Source organism: Agelaius tricolor, unplaced genomic scaffold (assembly GCF_023055355.1).
Source record: "Agelaius tricolor isolate 1412-34295 unplaced genomic scaffold, bAgeTri1.0.p SCAF_15, whole genome shotgun sequence".
NCBI lineage: Eukaryota > Metazoa > Chordata > Aves > Passeriformes > Icteridae > Agelaius > Agelaius tricolor.
Genome location: NW_027269275.1, coordinates 18,617,264 through 18,639,356, shown reverse-complemented (window position 1 = coordinate 18,639,356; position 22,093 = coordinate 18,617,264). Strand labels below are relative to the sequence as shown.

The 22,093-nt window shown below is 49.9% G+C and overlaps 1 protein-coding gene across 1 annotated transcript; it reads right to left on the bottom strand.

The window, feature by feature from the left end:
- Window positions 1–1,796: 1,796 nt before the first annotated feature.
- On the bottom strand, window positions 1,797–22,057 carry KLHL36 (kelch like family member 36). Its single transcript, XM_071440768.1, has 5 exons — window positions 21,770–22,057; window positions 17,215–17,296; window positions 12,587–13,660; window positions 11,192–11,349; window positions 1,797–3,806 (listed from the first exon to the last, which is right to left on the bottom strand). Exons 2-5 carry the CDS (start codon window positions 17,272–17,274, stop codon window positions 3,251–3,253), a joined length of 1,848 nt encoding a protein of 615 aa, XP_071296869.1. The 5' UTR covers window positions 17,275–17,296; window positions 21,770–22,057; the 3' UTR covers window positions 1,797–3,250.
- Window positions 22,058–22,093: the final 36 nt, after the last annotated feature.

The window sequence follows — 22,093 nt, the reverse complement described above, 5'->3', positions numbered from 1 at the left end:
AAAATAATATTTAAAGCCTGTCATGCCAGCATTTTTTTTTTTTTTTGTCTTACTGGTCAGAGCTTTGCTAAGACATACCAGCAAGGGAAGAATCACAATTCAAATCTGGGCTTGTTTTCTGCAAGTTAAATTGCTCTCAGAAAGAGCACTGAAGGTTAAATTATTTCTTTACATTCCCTAGACACACAACCCCTTTTTTTGCTGTCATGCAAGAATCCAGAATCCTAAACAGCGCCCAGAAAATCAGCAGTTTTTGAAAAAAACACTGAAAGCAGTCAGATCTCTTACACACAAAGACACCAGCACATTTTTCTCAATTTAAAATTTCGACTTGAGAACAGAAATATTTCCATCTTCTTTCTCAAGCCTTCAAAACAACTGCATCTCACACCAGGCTGGGATTTTTTCCTCAGGGCACCTCAAGGGATTTGTTATCCAACGTCAGAGTTCCAGCAGCAGCAGCTCCTTGACACGCCAATGCCACGATACAGGCATGGAAGTGTGGGAAGAACAAACCTGAGCGTTCTGGTAGCTGCTTTGTTTCAGGTAAAACGAGCTTTCCTCAGAATTTGGCAATGGAAGCCTTTTTAGAAATGAAGTAGAGCAGTAGTTATTTTTCCCTGGGGCAGGAAGGAAGAAAGAGCTGTGCTTCCTGGCAAGGGTAAAATGCTTCACAGAGCTTAGGGATGGAGGCAGTGGGACCTGCAGGTTCAGAAGCCAGGCTAAGCAAGAGAATGCACCTTTCCTCTGCCATCCCTAATTCCTCACCAAGAGGACTGTTCAGACCTCACAAACCAGAGCAGAAATCCACTGGTGTCACACAAATTCTCCCTTTCATTTTTCAGAAATTCCAGCACACCAATTCCCCACAGCTGAGCAGCGCTGGGGAGTGAGGGTGAGCTCCAGGCTCACTGTGCTGGCTGCTGACACTTCCTGAGGGGTGATCAGCCACATCTGGACCCACAGCATCCCAAATCCAGGGGTACTCTGCCAGACCTTGCCTTTAGGAGTGCTCCCTGGATGGGCTTGGAGGTGCAAATAGGGATCACTTGTTCCTTTAGTAATGGAAAAATGCTTCTGGCAACAGCAGGTAGGATCCCCCAGTGACCTCTCATGACCCAGGACATGTCCCACCTTCACTCACAGCCTCTGGCTTTGGTGTTTTCCCCAACAAACCCTTTTTGATGAGCACTGAGGCTGTCTTTTGTTCATGTTTAACATTAAGCAATTGTAAATTGTTTATCTACACCCCATTAAATACTGTCTTTGAAACCACCCTACCAACTGGATTGGATCTTTTGTCAGACCTGCAAAAATGTGAAAAGGAATTTCATAGAATCACAGAATGGTTTGGCTTGAGGGGACCTCAAAACTCACCTTGTTTCACCCCCTGCCATGGCAGGGACACCTTCCACTGTCCCAGGCTGCTCCCAGCCCTGTCCAGCCTGGCCTTGGGCACTGCCAGGGATCCAGGGGCAGCCCCAGCTGCTCTGGGCACCTGTGCCAGCACCTCCCCACCCTCACAGGGGAGAATTTCTTCCCAATGTCCCATCTAACCCTGCCCTCTGGCAGTGGGGAGCCATTCCCCCTTGTCTCTTCTGACTGGAGCAGAAAAATGCAGAAAAAAATTGATTTTCTAAACACGTTCTATTTCTACTTAATATTGTTAAATTTATCTTCCTACTAAAATGTTTCTACCATTATAATTTCCACTGAATAATGATGACAGGATTATTTTTTTTTTCAATTAATCAAAAAGGAAAACCTCAGTGAAATCAATACACAAGACATCAGACTGTGATGAATAGAATATTCTAAACTGGATTTATTGTTCCCAGACATTAATGTAATACATAAACACAATAAAAGAGGGGATATAGCAACAAGCAACCCAGTAACAGAAAAAAAGCAAGTCTTTGAAATTTTTGTTCTATACTTACACGTGAAAATGTCCCCAAAAAGTTAAGTAGTTGTCAGTCAACATAGCAAGGATTTCAGATATTAAAAAAATAACCCCAAAAACTTGTCAATGAGTTTGTCATAACCAAAATGTTTCATTTGGGTTTTTTTGGTTTTAAATTTATTTTTAGGCTAAAAAAGAATAACCATTACCTCATGCAGTACACAAAGGCTTTAAAATAAATCCATTAATGCAAATGAAAGCCTGACTCCTGAGGCTTTTTTTAAATTAACAAAAAAGACACCAAAAAAAAAACCTCAAAGAGTTTCAGAAAATTAATTCCAACCAGTTTTCTTAGCACTGAAGAAACAACCTATAACCTCCTTGCACTCCAGAAATTTATTGTTACCACTTTCCTTACACATATGCTTGTAGTAGGTCTTAAAGTAGGTTTCTTAGTAGAAACTCTTACCAGAGTTTCAAATGAAATTAAGTGCAAAAATGTTTTCTTAGTGTTTTCCAATTATTGAGGTAAATAGTTTGAGGAGGGGGGAAAAAAAGACAGAAGAATGAGGGTAGCAGGATATCACCTGCACATACACCAGATGGAAGAAATCTGAAATACATGGAAGGGAGATGGGAGAGGAGGAAAAAATAACAGCAATGATCAACAGCTGAACTTTAAACCAAAGCCCTTGAAATCCACTCAGCAGATCAGCAGTGCCTGAAATAAAGGGTGTTTATGGGCATGGCTGGCGAGCTGGGCTCTGGGGGAGCTGGGATTGTGACAATAGCCCCGATCCCAGCTGAGTGCCTGACAATGCTGGGAATGCCAGCGCTGCTCCAGCAGCTGCACCGCGGCCTGGCCAAGGCACACAGACACCCGAGACCGTCACACCAGGAGCTCCTGACGCCAGCAACGGGGTCAGAGCTGCACCTTCTACAGTCAACAACGTAATAGATGGCAAACGAGAGACTGAGTTAGCAAAATGTGGTATAAAAAAGTATAAAAGTTGTTTTTAAAAACCTCCTTAAAACGTCGATATAATACGATGTATGTGGAAATGCCATGAACCACAGAAGGAGAAGCCTAAGCCTTAACATTCAGGAGAGCAGCAGAACCTCTCTGGCCACATCACCCTTTGTATAGCAAGAGGGGGAGTTTTTGGTTTCTTTTGTTGTTTTTACCTTAAACATGAGTTTAATCCAAAAACCACATTCAAGTGTACATTTTCTGAGGCTTCAGAAGATGCCCTCCCCACCCTGTTTAAAAAGAAAAAAGAATAAAGGTTAGATAGAAATGTCTAAATACAAGGAGCCCACCATCCAAGGGTGGCTATCCAGGAGTGGTCATCTTCCTCGATCTTGATGTTTTTTTGTTTTTATCTTTTTCTTTTTGTCCTCTGTTTTGGGTTTCAGGGCGCAGACGCACGCGGACACTCCGGCGATCGCTTTGGGCAAGTCCGTCCCTTTGCACCACTTATTTTTCTCCTTATCATACACCTGGACTGTTTTGGAGAAGACAGCCTCCTCCCAGCTGTAACCTCCAAGGATGTAAATCTTGCCCTCCCAAACCGCCACCCCCGATTCACTGTTGGCTTGCAGCAGAGGGGCCACTCTGGTCCACTGGTTGCACTGGGGGCTGTAGGACTCCACGCTGAGGATGTCGAACCGAGCCATGGTCTCGATGTTGTCGTCGCTGCCGCCGATGGAGTAGATGTTGTCCTGCAGGGTGCACATGCTGTGCCAGCCCCTGGCAGTGATCATGGGCCTCTTCTCCTCCCACACGTCCGTGCGGTAGTCGTAGCACAGCAGGTTCTTTCTGTAGGGGCCGATCTGGTAATCGTGGCCTCCCGAAATGTACACGAATTCCTTGTAGACGGTGCCGGCGTGGCCGTAGGTAAACCTGGGGCAGCAAACAGGAGCAGTCCTTATGGGTTTTATCAACACACACCAGCATGCAGAGGGACTGTGCTAAAGAAGCAAATAAACAGTAACTGAAGGCAGCAGAATCCCTGGTCTGGCAGTTACCCAGTAACTCCTCTCATTCCCAGGGCCTCACCCTGCACTGCAGAGTGCACAGCCTGACAACCACTTTTAAATCACCCTTTCCATAGCTGGTCGCTACAGAGCACCAAGGCATGACAATCACTTCTTAATGCATCCTCTAGAGTGTGTCACACAACAGAAATAGCCCATCCTGCCCTACTGGCATGACCTTCACTCCCGTATTTCTGCTCCAGTGCTTGGCTTGCATCAGTCCGAGAGGGCCAGAGAGGGAAGAAATCCACATCTAAGAAAGGGTTTCTGTGACAGAAAGGGGAAATAATTATGACCTCTCAGACTTACCAGTAGGGATAAACCAAGAGAAACCAAGAAGAAAACTGCTGCTGCCTTGCCCTTGCACAGCTTCAGGATCACTGGACACATTTCTTACTCACGGGCACTCTCTGCTCGGTTCACCTGCAGTCCCAACACAGACAGTGTCCTTTTCATGAGCCATCTGTCTGCTCTACCACTGCTGCCCTACAGCTAGGAACTTCTTTGGTCCCCCCAGGACAAGGCAGCAGACCCCAGCCCACCACAGATCATGGTGAAATAAGAGAAAATGAGATGGTAGAAGCAGCACCATGGATGCTGCGTGCTCAGGGCAGAGAGAAACCCCCTTGGATCATCTGTAATAAACCCACTATAAGAACAGCCTGGAGGTCTAGGTTTAACTTCACACTGGGCTATTCCTAACCAAACCCCTCTGAGCTCTCAGCAGTGCACAGCCAAGGTGATGAATAGCATCAGCTGCTTTGAACACATCATTTCTGTACGTCCTTTTCCCCTCTTTTGGGGGAGTTGGGGCGTCAAAAGATGCAGCACCAGCCACAGCAAATTGGCTCTGTCAAGGAACCCAGGCAATTCAATCCCCACAGGGCACAGAGCAATGTTCTCATCAGGCTGCACTCACCAGCCTCTACCACCATCCTTTGTAGTCAGGCACTGGAGACCACGCAGCCTGCACGGCAGACAGAGCTCTGTTAGCATTGCTGTAGCCTTTGAACCATGCCTGAACACGCTGGAGCTCTGTGTGGAGAGAACCTTGAGCTGTTTTTATTTCACAGGCTAATGGTTTCTCTGAGCCACACAAATGCTATCGGAACATCTTCCATGCACCTGAGTGCCAGCACATGTGTGCCAAGGGAGAAGATGGCCTAGGAAAGAAACCCCACATTTACCCTGAAAGCACAAGGCTTCTGAGATGAGCTAAAAGGTGGTTATTATCCTAGATGCCTACCAAAACCTCTGATCCCTGTCTGAATCAGATATTTTAATAGGTTCCTGCTACAAGAAGCAGAAAAATCCCTGACACGCTTGGGCTGACAGAGCTGAATGACCAGGACAGTCTGTTCAGCTACAGGGGCTGGAGATCTTGCAGAGGTGACTTCACTGCTGTTCTCCTTCTTGGCCTCTCAGGGAAAAGAGAGGAAGAAAAAAGGAGAGAGCTTTGGTACAGTTATGGACTTTATCCAAAAAGGCAACTCAGGATTTCCACAGCTCTCAATGTGCCTCATGATGGAAGCAGTTCATTCAAGCTCAGTGCTTCTGGTGAACATATTGTACCCTGAGCACATGGAGCCCTGGCTTTCACCCTGACAGAAATACCAGGCAGGTGAAGTGCCCAGAGATGCTGCTCCTTGGCTGAGGTCTCTTCCAGACAAAACAGGGACTGTCCCTCTCCAGTGGCTCCTGGGCTGCTTTGTTAGAGCCTGTGTTTCTCTGCATACACAGGAATGGGGTTAAAAATGCTCAGTCTGGGGATGGGATGAACAGCTTGAGCTCAGTTCATTTCAAACTGCAGCAGACTTTAAACCCACATGAAGCCAAGCTGCCTGGAGGCTGTGCTGTACCAGGGAGTTTGGAGGAGTCAGGAGGAGGACGATGTGAGGACATGGAATGCACCCCAGAGCCCTGCACTGCTGGTGGCAATCACACTGCGTTCACCATTCAGGGAAAAAATGACCCTAAGTTAATAAAAACCTGCATGGCCTTTGGAGAAGCAGGTTAAATATTCTCCTGCTCTGGAGCTCTGTACAGGTAAGCAAGCAACAGCCATTGTGTCTCAAGCACAGGCGTGCAGCCCAGCACAGGCAGCTGCATAAAAAGCACTGATTTTCTTGTTCTTTTGCCTCAGCCCATGGCTGTGTCCAGGGAACAGCAGCAGCCAGAGAGTGCTTTGACAGAAACCATCAGATCTGAAGCACCACATCGACCATCAATTTGTTATTGTCCAGGACAGGACAATTACCCACTAAAAGGCACCAGAGGTGTTTCACTTTGAAACTTTCACTTCTGAAAGCTCATCCAAAATAGCATCACTTTCCTAGGAACTGCAGGAAATAGATGCATAAATTGAAACCAATCAATGCAGATCCTTTCTACAAGCCCTGTGATGGAGAGAGGGGCATTTCTAAATGGGCAACAGAACAGGCACATCAATAGAGTGGGTCTAGACATCCTCCAACAGAGAGCATTGAGCATTTTGGCAGCATTATCTGCAAGAGTGGCCAGAAAAAAGCAGAGGCATTAAGAGAAAGGAGATTTGATTTTAACATCTGCTGGAGCCTGGCACCAATTTTGAATGCCTTAACCCAGATACAGTGCTGAAAAATTAGTTCCTGACCCAGTAACACCATTCAAATGCCAGAAAACCTACCATGTACTGCCCAAGACAGAAGAGCACATAACTCAATCAAGCTTTGGGAATCCCCTACTCCAACCAAAGTCCAGGTGAGCTGTGGTTGCTCTGAATCTTGGTGTCCACCTGTCGTAGCCCTGAGAGATCGTTCATGACCCAACTGGCAGAGCAGATACCATCACTCCCCAGCCTGTTCCAGCACAGCTCCTCACACAGCAGCTTTCAGTTGTTCTGCCAAACTTTAACCTAGGGCCACTCAATTAATTTCACTGCTGTCTGCAGCAGACCTTTTCATGGTGTGCTCAGGATGAGAACACACTGCCCCACCTCCTGCTCTGCCAGCTCCTCAGCCACCGCCGCTCCCTGCCGGGCCAGAAACTCTGACAGAAACTGCTCCCAGTTTCTGGGAAAAGGGGCAAAAATACAGAACCTCTCTGAAGAAAGAGAAAGGTATGCCACAAGCAAGGACCCTAATTGTTACTGTTAGGCTGGATGTGGCCCACACACACGTGATCAGGGTCTAAGAAGAAAAAAGTTTTTTATTCTGTGTGTTCTCCAGCTTATATACTCTTAACAGAGTGTGATCTTAAGTCATTAACTACATCACAATAACTTATTATATTCATTGGTGCAAAGCAATTAACATTAATATAATTGGCAAAAGTTTTACAGAAATTTAATAAGGCACATATACACATTTACTTATGCACGTAGTCTAGCTTACAAAAAATTTCATGTGTCTTTTGTAATCTGTTTCCATGCTGACAGCCTTGTCTTCTTCCTTGCTATGGATACTCTCGAAAATCATCAATTGATATTTCTTCTATTAACTCAGCTTGGCTTGCAGGCCAGCTTGTCCAGCCCCTCCACACTTCCCCCTTTTTGTATTTGAGAGACAAACACAGCTGAGAAGGATTTTTGCAGGGTTCGATGCAAGAACCCAAGCAGATAAGGGAGACACAGAGTAATAATTACAATCACTAACAAAATTAACAATTTAGTCTTCAACAAGGTTTTAAGCTACTCAGTGATGCTTCAGCTCTTGAAAAAAAACTATTCAGCTATCTCTGTCATCTAAGTGTCATCATCACTGCCCCACCTCCTGCTCTGCCAACTCCTCAGCCACCACTGCTCCCTGCCAGGCCAGAAACTCTGACAGAAACTGCTCCCAGTTTCTGGGAAAAGGGGCAAAAATACAGAACCTCTCTGAAGAAAGGGAAAGGTATGCCACAAGCAAGGACCCCAGTGAGCATCAGGCAAATTGAATTCCCTTGGAGCAGGCTTGGAGCAGGTCCACCCTTTAGACAACTTGGCTGAAGTTCTCTCTGCAAAGCATCTGCCCCGAGAGGCTGTTTGCTTCTCCAGCAAGACAGCCCAAGTTCAGTCAAAACAGCTCAGCTCCTTCCAAGAGAGTGCTTGGGGAAAACAACGTGTTGTTTTGACCATATGGGGTGGGAAGGAGAGGGGGTGAGAGGAGATAAAGAGCCTTAAAGCTCTTCCTTAGAGGAGCAGGACTGTGAACAGCAGCACGGACACGGGGTGGGTGCTGGCACCTGGGCTCAAGGACACAGCCACTGCCTTCCCTGCAGATCCCCACACACGTGGCATGGAGGGGCTGGACAGCTGCCTGCAAGCCAAGCTGAGGTAATACAAGAAATATCAATTGATGATTTTTGAGTGTAGCCATAGCAAAGAAGAAGACAAGGCTGTCAGCATGGAAACAGATTAGAAAACACACATGAAAATTTTTCTAAACTAGACTAAGTGCATAAGTAGATGTGTATGCATGCCTTATTAAATTTCTGTAAATCTTACCAATTATATTGATGCTAATGGCTTTGCACCAATGAATATAATAAGTTATTGTGATGTAGTTAATGACTTAAGATCACACTCTGTTAAGAGTATATAAGCTGGAGAACATGCAGAATAAAAAACATTTTTCTTCTTAGACCCTGATCACGTGTGTGGATGTCACATCTGACCTAACAGTAACAACGTGGCAAGCTCTGACCCTTGGGAAGCAGCAAAACAAACCCATTTTCTGGATGTTCAGCATAGAAGTTTTAACAAACAACCTCTGAGAGTCCCACCCCACACAGCTCGAGCCCACACCCCAGGATGACCTCAACACGAGCCTGTCACTCCAGGGAACAGGATTCCAGGCAGTTGCTGGCTTGGGGCAGTCAGGAATGGCACCAAAAATCCTGCTGCTGGTGGTCATGCTCCCAGGAGGACCAAAACACCTGCACACCTTCTCTTCAGAGGGAAGAAGACAGAAAAACACAGGAAAAGAGGAGGTTTTGTTGGGATACAAAACTTCCTGAGCAGGAAGTCAGGAAGCAGAGGACTGGAGCTTCTGGTTTCCTCTACGTGAGAGGTCCTGCTGCTGGAAGAGGGCTGGGGGAGATGTTGAGTGAAACAGGAACTTAAATCTGTTTGAGGAACAAAGAGATGAGATGAGGAGTGCATTGAAGGGAAGAGTGGAGCAGGCAGGAGGAACTGTAGCTGGAATGCTTTTAGTCTTGAATGGATCACAGAATCCTCTTTCATCCTTCCTCCCCTGCCTGTAAACCACAGACTCACAGGGATGGGGCAGCCACAGCTTCTCTGGGCAACCAGAGAAGGGCCTCACCATCTCACAGCTAAGAATTTTTTCCTAATATCTGATCTAACCCTGCCCTCTGCCCGTGGGAAGCCATTCCTCCTTGTCCTGGCACTCCAGGCCCTTGTGAAGCCTCTCTCCATGGTTCCTCTGGGCTCCTTCAGGCACTGGAGGGCCACAGTTAGGTCACCCTGAAGCTTCTCTTCTCCAGGCTGAACAATCCCAGTTCTCTCAGCCTTTCCTCTTAGGAGAGCTGTTCCATCCCTCTGATCATCCTGGTGCCTCCTCTGGACTTGCTCCAACAGCTCAAGTACCCCAAGGAGGGGCTGCTGCCCAGAGCCTTTTCAGCAGCCCCAAATCTGCCAGAGCCACCCAGCTCGAGCAGAGGATGTGAGTCAGAAAGGTTCCTGTTGCTCACCTCTGAGTCTGGCCTTTTGCAACCTGCATAATAAAGTTCTTTTTGCCTTATTCCTTCTGTGCAGAAACAATTCAAACTCAAACAATTCGCTGCCCAGCACCAAATGGAAAAAAAGGGCTGAAAAGACAAAAAATCCAAACGGGCCAAGAGTCAACTAAGATCTAACTAAAGGCACTTGAATGTGCAAAACTGCAGCTGCATGGCAAAGTGGGGAGCTGTCACCACACAGCTGAGCTGACACAGGGACAGAGCCACAGGAAGAGAGGATGCAGAATCATTTATTTGGGTGCAGGAATAATTCATCCTAAAAGGGGTCTGTCCCCTAAAGGGGGGACTTTTGCCTCATCCAAGCAGACCAGCCAGGCAATCTAATAAAAAATTAACACCCACAAGTCAAAGTTCACTTTAAATGCTGCAGCTGCAGAATTCCCAAAGCCAGCACACAGGCAGCAGTTGGAATATGCAGACAAACTGCTCCTTTTTAGGGAGTCTGGGTGGATTAAGCCAACTGTGTGAACTTCCCCAGGATCATTTATGAGTAAAAATATCCACACAGGATACACCTCACAGGTGACCCCAGTTAACAAAAGGATTTAGGACCCTTCCTGCACAGCTTCCCAGGCAGGGCTGCGGTGTTTAGCCCAAACTGCTGGATCTGCCTAAGTGAGCAGAAAGAAAAAGCATCCTGCTTGTGAAGAGCACTCGAGCCCAGCTGTTAGCCTGGATCAGCCTTGCATTGCAGCACCTGCCCAAAATAGAATTGGGCAACAGGATTCTGTGCCTTCACTGGCTGCCTCTGGCTCTGCAGCTCTGCAGCTCAGGGAGCAGGGAAAATCCCTGAACTCTCACACCAAACTGCAGGAACCTGCTCTGTGATGGCACCAGGAGAGCCAGCACTGCTGCTGAGCTTTCAGGCATCATGGAAACAGCATCCATGCAGCCTGTGATTCCCACAAATGTGAAACATCACCAAATCTGATCACAGCAAATGAAATGCTGTCCTGCTGGCCTTACAAAGTCACTGCTCTGACGGTGATTCAAGGCACAGCAATGTTCTGTCTGCTACAAGAGCTGCAGGGCTTAAACCTCTCACAAGAGAACAGCCACGTTTCAACTCAGACAGGGAGAGCTCACATTTGCCAGGGTTCTGTATTTCCAACACAGATAAATGTGTTTAGCTGTGACAGCCAGTCTGAGCAGCCCAACACAAACACCCTAGAAGGAAAATCATCACACCAAGGTGACAAAGTAAGGCCAAAGAAATGACAAACCCCTTTGACCAAGATGTGAAAAGTGCTTCTGAAAATATTCAACCCCAAGTGGCCTCAGGAAAAGCTTTGTAAGAATTGTGGAATGAAATCAGAGCTCTCCCTCCCATCCTCCAGATGCACCTTGGGATGAAAATTCAGACCCTGCTGACACAAGGCACTGCCTGCTCAGCTCCAGCTGTGCTGTGGTTGGCATGGCTGATGCCACATTGGTTTTAAATCCCCTTCCCTCCCTCCCAGGGTTCCCTTCATCAGCTAAAGCCACACAAGCTCCCTTTACTACCACAGGGGAGCTTCCAGACAGCTCAGTTACCTGGGCAGTCCTGCTATGTAGGTCCAGGAGTCCTTCTGAGGGCTGTAGGTCTCAACTGAGGACAGGGCCCCGTTCTCATTCCTGCCACCAACAGCCACCAGCATGTCAGTGATGGCTCCCAGGTAGAAATCCACTCGTCGCTGTCTCATGGAGGCAACCTGGAAAAGAAAAATGACCTGCTGGCATCTTCCAGGGTCTGGCAAGCAAGGGATTTAAGGGCTATTCATGCCTGAGGATGGGGAAGTTGCTCCTTCCCCTGTATTTGGTAAGGAGAGATTCTGCTTTTGACTATTATATTCATAAAACGCTTCTGTTTTTCTGCAGTAGCATCCATTTCAAACAAGGGGAAAACAGGAAAACATCTAAGAGAGAGGTTACTCTAGAAACATTTGTGTTTATAGGAACTCCTTCCCAGCTCTGCAAGAAACAGGCATTGGAATCACTGAAAACCACAAGTGAGCCATCCAGGATGGCTGATCCATAGAGGAAACATGACTGGTTCATGTGGAAACCACGACTGCTCCATATAGGAACCATGACTGGTCCATATGGGAAAAAGGAGTGGCTGATACAGTAACCCACACACATGAGGGGTTTTGTGGCAGCACTGGGAGCAAAGAGCTCCTTCTAAGGGACATTTAGCACAGAGACACTTGAAAATTGTCAGAGACATTTCCTTTTGACATCACACCCATTTCTGATTTATATGTACTATTGCTTGAGGAAGGTGAACCAAGCAATCACTTCTAAGTCCATTCCAGAATTATTCCCAGAAGTAATCTAAAGAATTGTGGGTGAATGCTGATCAGGGATTTCTCAGATGAGATGCCCAAATCCTAAATGAAGCTGAATATCTGCTCCAAACTCTTTTGCTGTTTGTATAATTTAAGCATTCCCACAAAGGACTCAAGCAGCTGCTTCAACGTAACTAACCTGACTTTTCATTTGCAAGTGCTGCCATGTTCACTATTCCAACAAGCCCTGCCCTTCCACCAGCAAAACACTCTAAACATCAAGGACTTTGAACAGAGAAATAATACAGCTCAAGCCTCACCTTTATCCACTGGTTACAGCGGGGGTCATACCTCTATAGGAGATTTGATGCCACATCCCCTCCATTGTCCTGCATCCCCCCCCAAATCCCAAATGAAGATATCTGAATATCTGAATATTGAATATCTGATATTGAATATCAGATATCTGAATATCTGAATATTGCTCTTTGTGTCATTTAAGCATTTCCATAAAGGACTCAAGGAGCTGCCTCAATGTAACTAACTTGATGTTTCATTTGGAAGTGCTGCCATGTTCACTATTACCACAAGCTCTGCCCTTCCACCAGCAAAGAAGAAAACACTCTAGAGATCAAGAGAAGAAATACAGCTCAAGCCTCACCTTTATCCACTGGTTACAGCGGGGGTCATACCTATATAGGAGATTTGACGCCGCATCCCCTCCATTGTCCCGGGAGAAGCTGCCCCCGGCTATGAAGATGAATCCTCCCAAGACGGCCACGCAGTGGTGACTCCGCCGGGCGGGCAGAGGCGTCTCTGCCACCCACTGTCCCTTCCTGGTGTCCAGGAAGCAGGTGTCATCGCAGAGCTCCAGGCAGCGCTCCGACACCTCCCCTCCCACGAAGAGCAGGCGCTCCTCGCAGGTGCGCAGCGCCGTGCGCTTGCTCTGCAGCACGGGCTGCGCCGCCACGCTGTTGTGGTAGCTCACGGCCTCCTCGATGAAGCCCTCGCAGTTGGCTTCCTTGGGCAGCAGCGAGCACACGGCAGGCTTCACCCTGTGCAGCAGGTCGCTCTTGGGGATTAAGGGGAAGTGGATGTTGTCCAGCACTTGGTAAGCCTCGTTCTCCCGCTCCGGGTACTGCGTGAGCCACTGCAGGGCCGCCTGCAGCAGGTCGTGCTCGCACTCCTGCTGCACGTCGCTGCTGTCCAGGTACTGGCACAGCTTCTGCAGGGAGATGTTCTGCAGGAAGTCCGGGGTGAAGGACAGAGTGCCGAAGTTCTGCAGGATGAAGGAGTCGATGTAGGAGTCGAGGCGTTTCAGGTTGTAGATGGAGGCCAGCTCCTGCAGGTACAGGTAATTCTCCTCGCTGACTTCGTTCTCCAGGTACTCGCAGCAGAAGTCCACCACCTTCCAGATCTGCAGCAGGTGAGCCGTCTCCAGCACGTAGTCGATGTTGCCGCCATCCAGGGACAGCTCGCTGCCGTACAGGAAATCCACCACGGCCTTGAGGCCGATGTAGGAGGCTCCAAAGAGCTCCACCTCCTTCTGGTGGGCCTCCCTCATGCCGATGGTGAACATGGAGTTGAAGTAGTCGCTGCACACGGCCAGGAGGTTCCTGTGGGCCGGGACTCTCTGCTCGTCCACCACCAGCACGATGTCGCAGAAGAGGCCTCGGTGCCTCTGCTCGTTCAGGCTCTGCAGAACCAGGCTGGAGTGGTCATCCCACCTGTACACCTGGGAAACACCAACAGCATCAGGCAGGTGGCACCTCCACCATGAGCCAGAGTGAAACGTGTTTTCCCACTAAGTGCAGTCACTCATGAGTCAGACTCAGCTTTTTTGTGTTGCACATTCACATTTATAATAAATTCTGACATGAAGTAGTTGGCAAGTGACACAGCATGAGCCTGAGCTCCTCACCTTCACTTTGAAAGGCCTATGGAGACTTTTACTGCTTCCTACTCCTCCCCTTTTTTTAAATAAAATTTACTCTTCCTTCCCCCACAGTGCTGCATTGAAACCTCCTCCCTGATGAGTTATACAGGCACAATTTTCTGAAACTCTTCCACTCATTGTCTCAAAGACATCTTGCTGACATTTCCTTTCTTCCTTGTCCCCCAAATGACTCCTTGCAGAGTTCTCCCAGCTCAGCTGCTCACAGAGCATTCAGAGTGGGAAGCACACACGCAGCAGTACTCTGAATTTTCATTCAGCCCATGTATTGTTTGGGTTACTGCTTGCTTGACAGCTACCCCCTCTTAAATCTTTCCAGAACTCTGCATTTCTAAGCTCGTTAGGGTAAAATCCCTCTCTTTCTTCCCACATTATTCCAGGCACACACACTGCACTCAGAAGGAATAGCTGTTTATTTATGTGCAAAGCCACACATGGAGAGCTCATTCCCACAAGGCTTCTCCTCGCTTCCAGAAGCTGAGGTAGGTTTTGTTTAAATGAATAGGAGCAGATATTTTTCTTTTAAAGGAAAGGGAAAATGCCCTCAGGACACATCCATTAAGTGCCCTTCTGGGATCCCTCTGCTCCTCACATTCTGACCACCAGCTCTGGACGTGTCACTGAGCTTGTGAGGCCACCAGCCTTTGCTTTCTTTCCCACACACATCACCAGCCTTAGGATGAACCAAGCTGGAAACATTTTGTTACCCCTCAAATGTACCCCACTGTACCCCTCAATCACCTCAGAACATGAACTGAACACTGCTGGTCAGCCCAGAATGCCAAGTGAAGTTTTAGGACCACCCTCTGGAGGAATTAAATGTGTGATGGCACAGTCAGGTACCTTGTGAGGCCTCTTAATAAAAGCCAGGTTAAGGTAAATGCAAATAGCAAATACTTTAATTACCAAATCCAAACCAGGCAGAGCCTGTAAGGACTTGTAAGAGCAGTGAAGGGGTGGAATGGAAGCACATCCCTGTGTCCTACCTAAGGCAGCTCTGAGCAGCCCTGGCTGTCTGAATCTTGCCCAGTCCTAATTCCCCAGGCTGCATTGCCAGAGGTGACACCTGAAAAGGTCCCACAGGTGACCTGGGCCTCCCGGGCTCTCCCCCTTCTCTTGCCCACCAAGCTGCTGTTTCTCCCTGGAATCCTAATGCCCTGTGGCCCTCCTGGCTGCCCAGGCAGAGAGCACACAGCAGTCTGGAAAAGCCATTGCTGGGTAGATTAAACCACAGTGGGACCCTCTCTACCCACCTGGCTGGAAAAGGTTTGATTCCTAAAGCCAAGAGGGCTTCTTGAGACTCAAATGAACAACTAAATGTGCTGCTCTTACTGTGACATCCCAGCAGATTCTCTTTATTTCCTTATGTTCTCTTCTAAACAATGGAGCCCAAGCTGCCAAAAATCCTGCTGCTGGAATGGCTCTGAACACTCAAGTGTGCAGAGTTAAACCAGTCTAAGGGAAGAGGCTTCGATAATTAAAAGGTTTCTGCATCAAAACTCTTTAATTTGCCTTATACTCGTGAACACACCTCTGAATTTAAAAAGGGAACTATGGCATAGACAACAAAGCGGCTTCCACTCAGGAATAGAAAAAAAATGGTGTCTAAGGACTGTAAAGCTTTTTATCTGTGTTTTCCTGAGGCTGGGAAAAGCTGATATTGTACAGGAGCCCAAGCAGAAACCAGGGGGTGCAGAGGAGGGGGAGAAGAATAAACGTGGCAAAGGATAAACCACACTTGTGTGGCAGCTGTAATCAGGGGCAGCTGAGGTGGCAGATGAACAGCAAGAAATAACAACTTGCAGCACCCTCTCCCAAATCTGACTAACAGGGGATAGGATGGATCCAAACCCTTGGATTGAACCAAACCCATCCTGCCTCTGATCCCTGGGAGCTGGCTGATCATTTCTCTCTAATATTCCCTAATTCCACCATCATGCATAACGAGATTACAGCAGAATATCAGATTGGCCAGAGATCCCTCTGTGCTGAGCTGGATGCTGAGGCAGCAGCATAATCCTGCCCTCAGATCTGCCTGCATCTCCTGGAATCCCTGTTGCCATGTGGGACTGCTGCTGCTCCAGGAGCCAAACCCATCCCACCCTGCACACAGGCACTCACAGCACAGCAGCTCAGGATCTCAGCCCCTTGCTGAGTTCATTTGTTGGGAGCGAGAAATGGAGCTCAGAGCTGCACATTTCAGAACCAAGACTAATTTCATACTCAACTTGAACATCTTCCTCAAGCTATTTATATTCTGGAGAGCAGCCTTACATTATCACTGATTCTAAGTTTAACAGATAGTGACAGCTGCTGTCTAAGCAAGCAAATAAAACAATGCTGTCAAGTTAATTAATTTTTAATGTGATGAATTATCATTACATTCAGACTAAACCATTTAAGTGGCAGACAGGATCAGGGAAAGATTATATTGGTAGGGATGCATTTAAAAATTAGTCCTATTTATCTTTCATCAATTGTGTTAGAGCAGAATTTCGGCTTCTCTTGGATTCAAAGATCTAATTTCTCTCAGACTGTTAATGCAGCTCTGCTGCTCATCAATGGTGCAAAAGAAAATGAGATCTGGCTCATTCAGCTTTGGTAAGGAGGCACTGCAAAGTTTCTCTTTTCCAGCTTTTTTTCCTGGTGTTACAAGGTACCTGTTCTGCAGTTCCTGTAACTACAGCACAGAAGCAGCTTGCACTGGCACGAAACAAAGTGAACATAATAATTACAGCTGTTATTAACATTTTATAACTCACCCTGAGGACCTGCATAAACAGCTGCCTGAGATGGATTTCCGTGAATTCACAAACAAAAACAATGTATTTGTGCAGGCAGAGCTTTGATACAAAGAAAATGAACCCCGCAAACTCAAGAAAGCAGCCCAGGTTCTGTGAGTTCACCGGGCTAAGCACAGTTTGCAGGATCGAGGCTCCCATCTTGTACAAAACCAAGACTGAATCTAAAGAGCAATCCCAGCTTTGCTTTTGTAACGAGCTTGGATTTTACGAGATGGATCAGTTTAAAAACCAAACACACCACATTTCATAACTGAATTTTTAGGATAGAGAAACTACTGTGCTGCAATGATGTGGGTTTCTAAGTTATGAGTCATGATGAGCAGATGCCCATTTGCTGCTGCTTTTCCTTTTTTTTCCCCCTTAATCACTAGGCAGCACAACTTCTACCAAAAACACTTGAGCAGGTAAACCACAATTCCCATCCCTCTTTTCAAAGCTCTGAATTCTCACATTCCCCGCAGCCAGCCCGCCCAAAGGAGACCCTCCACGCCCAGCGGGATTTTTTTGGTAGGTGACACAAATCGCACGAACCTTGGAGGATTCGCTGATCTTGTGCGGGCGGCAGATCCTGCTCTGCCGGGTTCCCTCCATGACCGCCCGATCCGCAGCACTTCTGCAACAAAGGCACAGGGAGGGGGATGTTCAGCAGCTCGCCAGCCCCTCCTGAGCTCTCACTCGCATCTTCAGCCCAGCAGGGAATGCAATTCCCGGCCCGGCACGTGCTGGAAATGCCCGGCTTAAAAAAAAAAAATATTAATTTTCTCTCCTCGCTGCTGATCCCCGCTGCTGTCAAAGGTCGGTGGTGTCAACAAGTTGGGCTCAGCCCAGCCCAGCCCAGCCCAGCCCCGGGCGCCGAGCGCTGCCCGGGGCCGGCCGGAGCCCCCCGGCCGCGCTGCCCGACCGGCCCCGGCCCCGCTACATCGGCCGCGGGGACAAAATCCGGGCGGAAAACAGCCGGGAAAACAAAGCGGTGACAAATTCCTGGAGGCTGCAGCCGCCCCTCGCCCCGCGGCCGGGGCAGGAAACGCCGGCGGGGCGGGACCGAGCGGGGCGGGACCGGAGCGGGGCCGGGAACGGCGGGGGAGGCGCCGGGAGGGGCGGGCTGGGGCGGGGATCCCCGCGGGAGAGACCGAGAGACGGGCCGGGATGCTCGGACACATCTGGGGGATCGGGGCTGTTCCCTGCCTTGGGATGCTCGGACACATCTGGGGGATCGGGGCTGTTCCCTGTCCCGGGATGCTCGGACACATCTGGGGGATCGGGGCTGTTCCCTGCCTTGGGATGCTCGGACACATCTGGGGGATCGGGGCTGTTCCCTGCTCCAGGATGCTCGGACACATCTGGGAGATCCAGAGCTGTTCCCTGCTCCAGGATGCTCGGACACACCCGGGAGATCAGGGCTGTTCCCTGCCCCGGGATGCTCGGATACATCCCAGAGATCGGGGCTGTTCCCTGCTCCAGGATGCTCGGATACATCCCAGAGATCAGGGCTGTTCCCTGTCCCGGGATGCTCGGACACATCTGGGAGATCGGGGCTGTTCCCTGTCCCGGGATGCTCGGACAGCACATCCCGGCCCTGCCCCGGGATGCTCGGACACATCCCGGGAGATCGGGGCTGTTCCCTGCCTTGGGATGCTCGGACACATCCCGGGAGATCGGGGCTGTTCCCTGCCTTGGGATGCTCGGACACATCCCGGAGATCAGGGCTGTTCCCTGTCCCGGGATGCTCGGACACACCCGGGAGCTCGGGGCTGTTCCTGCCGGGTCAGGGATGGCGCTGGCAGGGCCTGAGGCAAGGCAGACACAGGTAGCCGTGCCAGGGGCATTGGCTGCAGGGAATTTGGAGTTTTTGTGTTTTGTTTGTCCAGCGGTGATAAACTGTGCAGTGGCTCTGAGAAATGCAGCCTGAAGCTCCATCACCATCTCCTGCTTACCCTGCATGACACTACCTGACCTCAGAAATTCACCTCCCCAGTGGGGCTTTCCCTGCTTCCGTGGGACTTTCCCTCATTCATTACGGCCCAGGAGGCTCAAAATTAAGAACCTCCCCTTGGTGAGCAGCAGGCTGAAAATTCCCTGCCTCAGGGGGGAACTCAGAAGCAAAGACCCTTCACAGACCCACCGGGTCCAGTTTCAGGGCAGTGGTGCAAGGGGAAAAACCCTTTGCTCACCCAGCACCCCGGGCACCCTCCAGAGGTGATCACAGGGACAGCACAAGGCTGGCTGTGTGTCCAGGCTCCATCTGCTCCCACCAAGGACAGCCCAGCTTGGACGCGTGTCCCAGGTGGTGACAGGGCTGTGTGGCTGCAGAGGGTGATGGGGACACCAGGGGAGTGTGCCACGGCTGCCTGTGCCAGCACCTCCACCTCCCCTGGCCTCTGCCACCCTCCAGTGCACCCAGCCAGCCCCAGGGACACCCCAGAAACCAGAGGGGATGATGATGGCTTTGTACTCATCTATTGATTTCTGAGTCTGGAGATGAAAGTGTTTGTGCCAGCTTTGGTCTCTCCTCGTGTGACCATGAGGACCTGGGTAAAGACCCTCGGCTGTCTGAGTGCAATCCCACTCTGCTGCCAGCCCCAGTGTGGGCTGTGGCCTGAAAACTGACAACCCCAATGCTGTGACCTGAAAATTGACAACCCCAATGCCAACTGTGGCCTGAAAATTGACAACCCCAATGCTGTGACCTGAAAATTGACAACCCCAATGCTAGCTCTGACCTATAAATTGACAACCCCAATACTAACTGTGACCTGAAAATTGACAACCCCAATACTCTCTCTGACCTGAAAATTGACAGCCCCAATGCTAACTGTCATCTGAAAATTCAGGGCAGCCTCTTCCTGAAGGAGAGCATTGTTCTTGTTCTATCCATTCCTTTCTCTGTTGTCTCTATTCCTTTCTCTGCTTCTCTGCACAGAAAAGTCAGGGATGGAGAAGCAGGATTGGGGACAGGCACATAGAAAGATTGGAGAAGAAGCAAAAAGTGGGGGAGATGGCAAAGTGACAAGGGGACAAGGCACTTACAGGGTGTAATTTAAGAGAAAGATGATGTTCCTGGGGGTCCATGGCTGTGCAGGGCCATCTTGTTTGCTCAAATATTCTGAGGCCCTTCCTGCATTCTAGAGAGCTGAAGGTCACTCCAGACTCCCAGGACTCCATGCCTGCTGGAGATGGTTTTTTGAGGAGATCCCTAAGTCCTCACTTTCTCTTGTGCTTCCTCTCCAGGGACTCCTGTGACATGGACAGGTATTTCTGCCAGGCCTGTGACATCTTCCTCACAGGATGAAAAGCCCCATGTTCTGGAGGTCTCAGAATTGCCATATGGAAAGCAAATCAGAGCTCACTAAAGTCAAAAAAGTAGGTAATTTTTTCACTCCAGTTACAGCCTGATGAAACTGAGCACAATACTTATCCCTCCATGCATTAAAAAAAATATATCCATGAAAAAGTGAGGAAAGACAAGGAAAAGAAGCAAAGAGAAAAGGTTTGGTCCCACAAGGAAGATGTGCATTTCTGATGTTAGATCTGGCACTGAAAAGAGTGAGGCATGAAGTCCCTAATGAAGAGAATTAATTCTTCAGCCACTGGGTCACAGGGACCTGCACAAGGATGAGGTTCCCTCTTCCTAAGGTGACATTGGAGTCACCCACCTCTGCCCTAGGAAACATCAGGAGCTGAGGGTCAGGGGTTGAAGGGACAAGGACAAGGACAAGCAGCAGTGTTACAGGTATAAACAGCAGCAAGTGCCAATGGATGATAAACACAGACTACAAAAAATACATTTACGAGCAGACAATGCTCAGCATAAAGGCTTTAGAAAAAATAAAAGCGTTCCTAAAAGCAAAGAAGATCAATATAAATCCAGAAGTATGAATGTGTGATTATATTATCATCTAGAGCCTGCAGCCTGCAGATACTGAGAGTGATTCACCCGGTGTCCTCCACTTGTACTGACTTCAGAAATATTTCCCTGTTCCCTATGACCTCATCGAGCCAGAGATGCACTGCAGCAGTGCCCCAGAGCCTCACGTCATCCAGGGATGGGGATGCAGCTGGAAGGAGCTGGGGCAGCACTGGTGGCACTAAAGGGTCCCTGGCACTCAGGGCTCGCTCTGGAGCTCTTGTCCCTCACGTCTGACAGCACTCAGTGACAGGGTGGTAATGGGGCTGCTACTGCTCAGCCTTCACAGGGACAACGCTGAGGTGAAACAAGCAATGGGCATCCCCTGCAAACTTTAAAAGAAACAAAATGTGATACTTTTTATCGAGGAATACGGTTTTTTATTAAATTCTGAATCCAGCCCTACGGGTTTTGGGTAGAAACCCACTAAAATGCCGAAGGGCTGGTTTGTACAACTCCAGTCCTTGGGCACGACATCACCGGGCGCTGTTTATTCCCACGGGTTCTGCAAAGCACAGAGCTGTCTCTGTTTCTGTGGGGCTGAAGCTCGGCCTCACAGGCAGCCTCAGCCTCTCACCCGCATCTCCCGGAGCGCGGGGACTCGCAGGGATGCGGGATCGCTCCTGGCAGCGCCGGCAGCCCGGCAGGGGGAGATCGCTGCATTGGAACGGGGCGAGCCGCTCGCACACGGACAGGGACACCCACACGGACAGACACACGGACAGACACACGGACACACACACGGACAGACACACACGGACACACACACGGACACACACACACGGACAGACACACGGACACACACACACGGACACACACACAGCTCCCCGCACACACCTGGCCCAGCAGCGGCTGTCACCACCCAAAGTCACCCCGGAGCCGCCGTTCGAGGCTGGGGCCGCCCTGAGCGCTGGGGCCGGGATGCGGGTGATGCTCAGCCCCCGCTGCTCCGCACAGCCAAGAGCCCCATCCCCGGCCCCGGCCCGAGCCCCCATCCCCGGCCCCGAGCCCCCATCCCCGGCCCCGAGCCCCCATCTCCATCCCCGAGCCCCCATTTCCATCCCCAAGCCCCCATCCCCATCCCCGAGCCCCCATTCCATCACCGAGCCCCCATTTCCATCCCCAGGCCCCATGTCCATCCCCAGGCCCCATCTCCATCCCCGAGCCCCCATCCCCGCTCACCTGCTCCTCTCCGCGCTACCTCCCGTGCTCCCGGCCCGTTCCCCGGCCCCGCCGCGCCGCCGCCGGCCGCTCCATCCCGGGCTCTGCCTCCTTCCTCCTCCCGGCCCTCAGCGGCCGCCACAGCATCGGGGGGCTGCCAGCACGGCGGCGGCCGGGAAAAGCCACCCCGCGGCCGGGAAAAGCATCCCCGGGGCGGGTCGGTGCCGTGCCGGGCCGGGCCGAGCCCCGCGGCCCCCGCGCCCCCGTGCCCGGGCTATTGCATCACCGCGGTCCCCCCGGCGGGCCGGGAGGGGCCGGGCCAGGCCCCGCGGAGCCATTGGCGGC

Coding starts and splice junctions, on each gene's coding strand:
- KLHL36 (XM_071440768.1), bottom strand. CDS start 17,274: ATGGAGGGAACCCGGCAGAGCAGGATCTGCCGCCCGCACAAGATCAGC. Junction 13,661..17,214: donor AGATCAGCGAATCCTCCAAG/GTTCGTGCGATT, acceptor GGTGTTTCCCAG/GTGTACAGGTGGGATGACCA. Junction 11,350..12,586: donor GCTGTAACCAGTGGATAAAG/GTGAGGCTTGAG, acceptor TTTCTTTTCCAG/GTTGCCTCCATGAGACAGCG.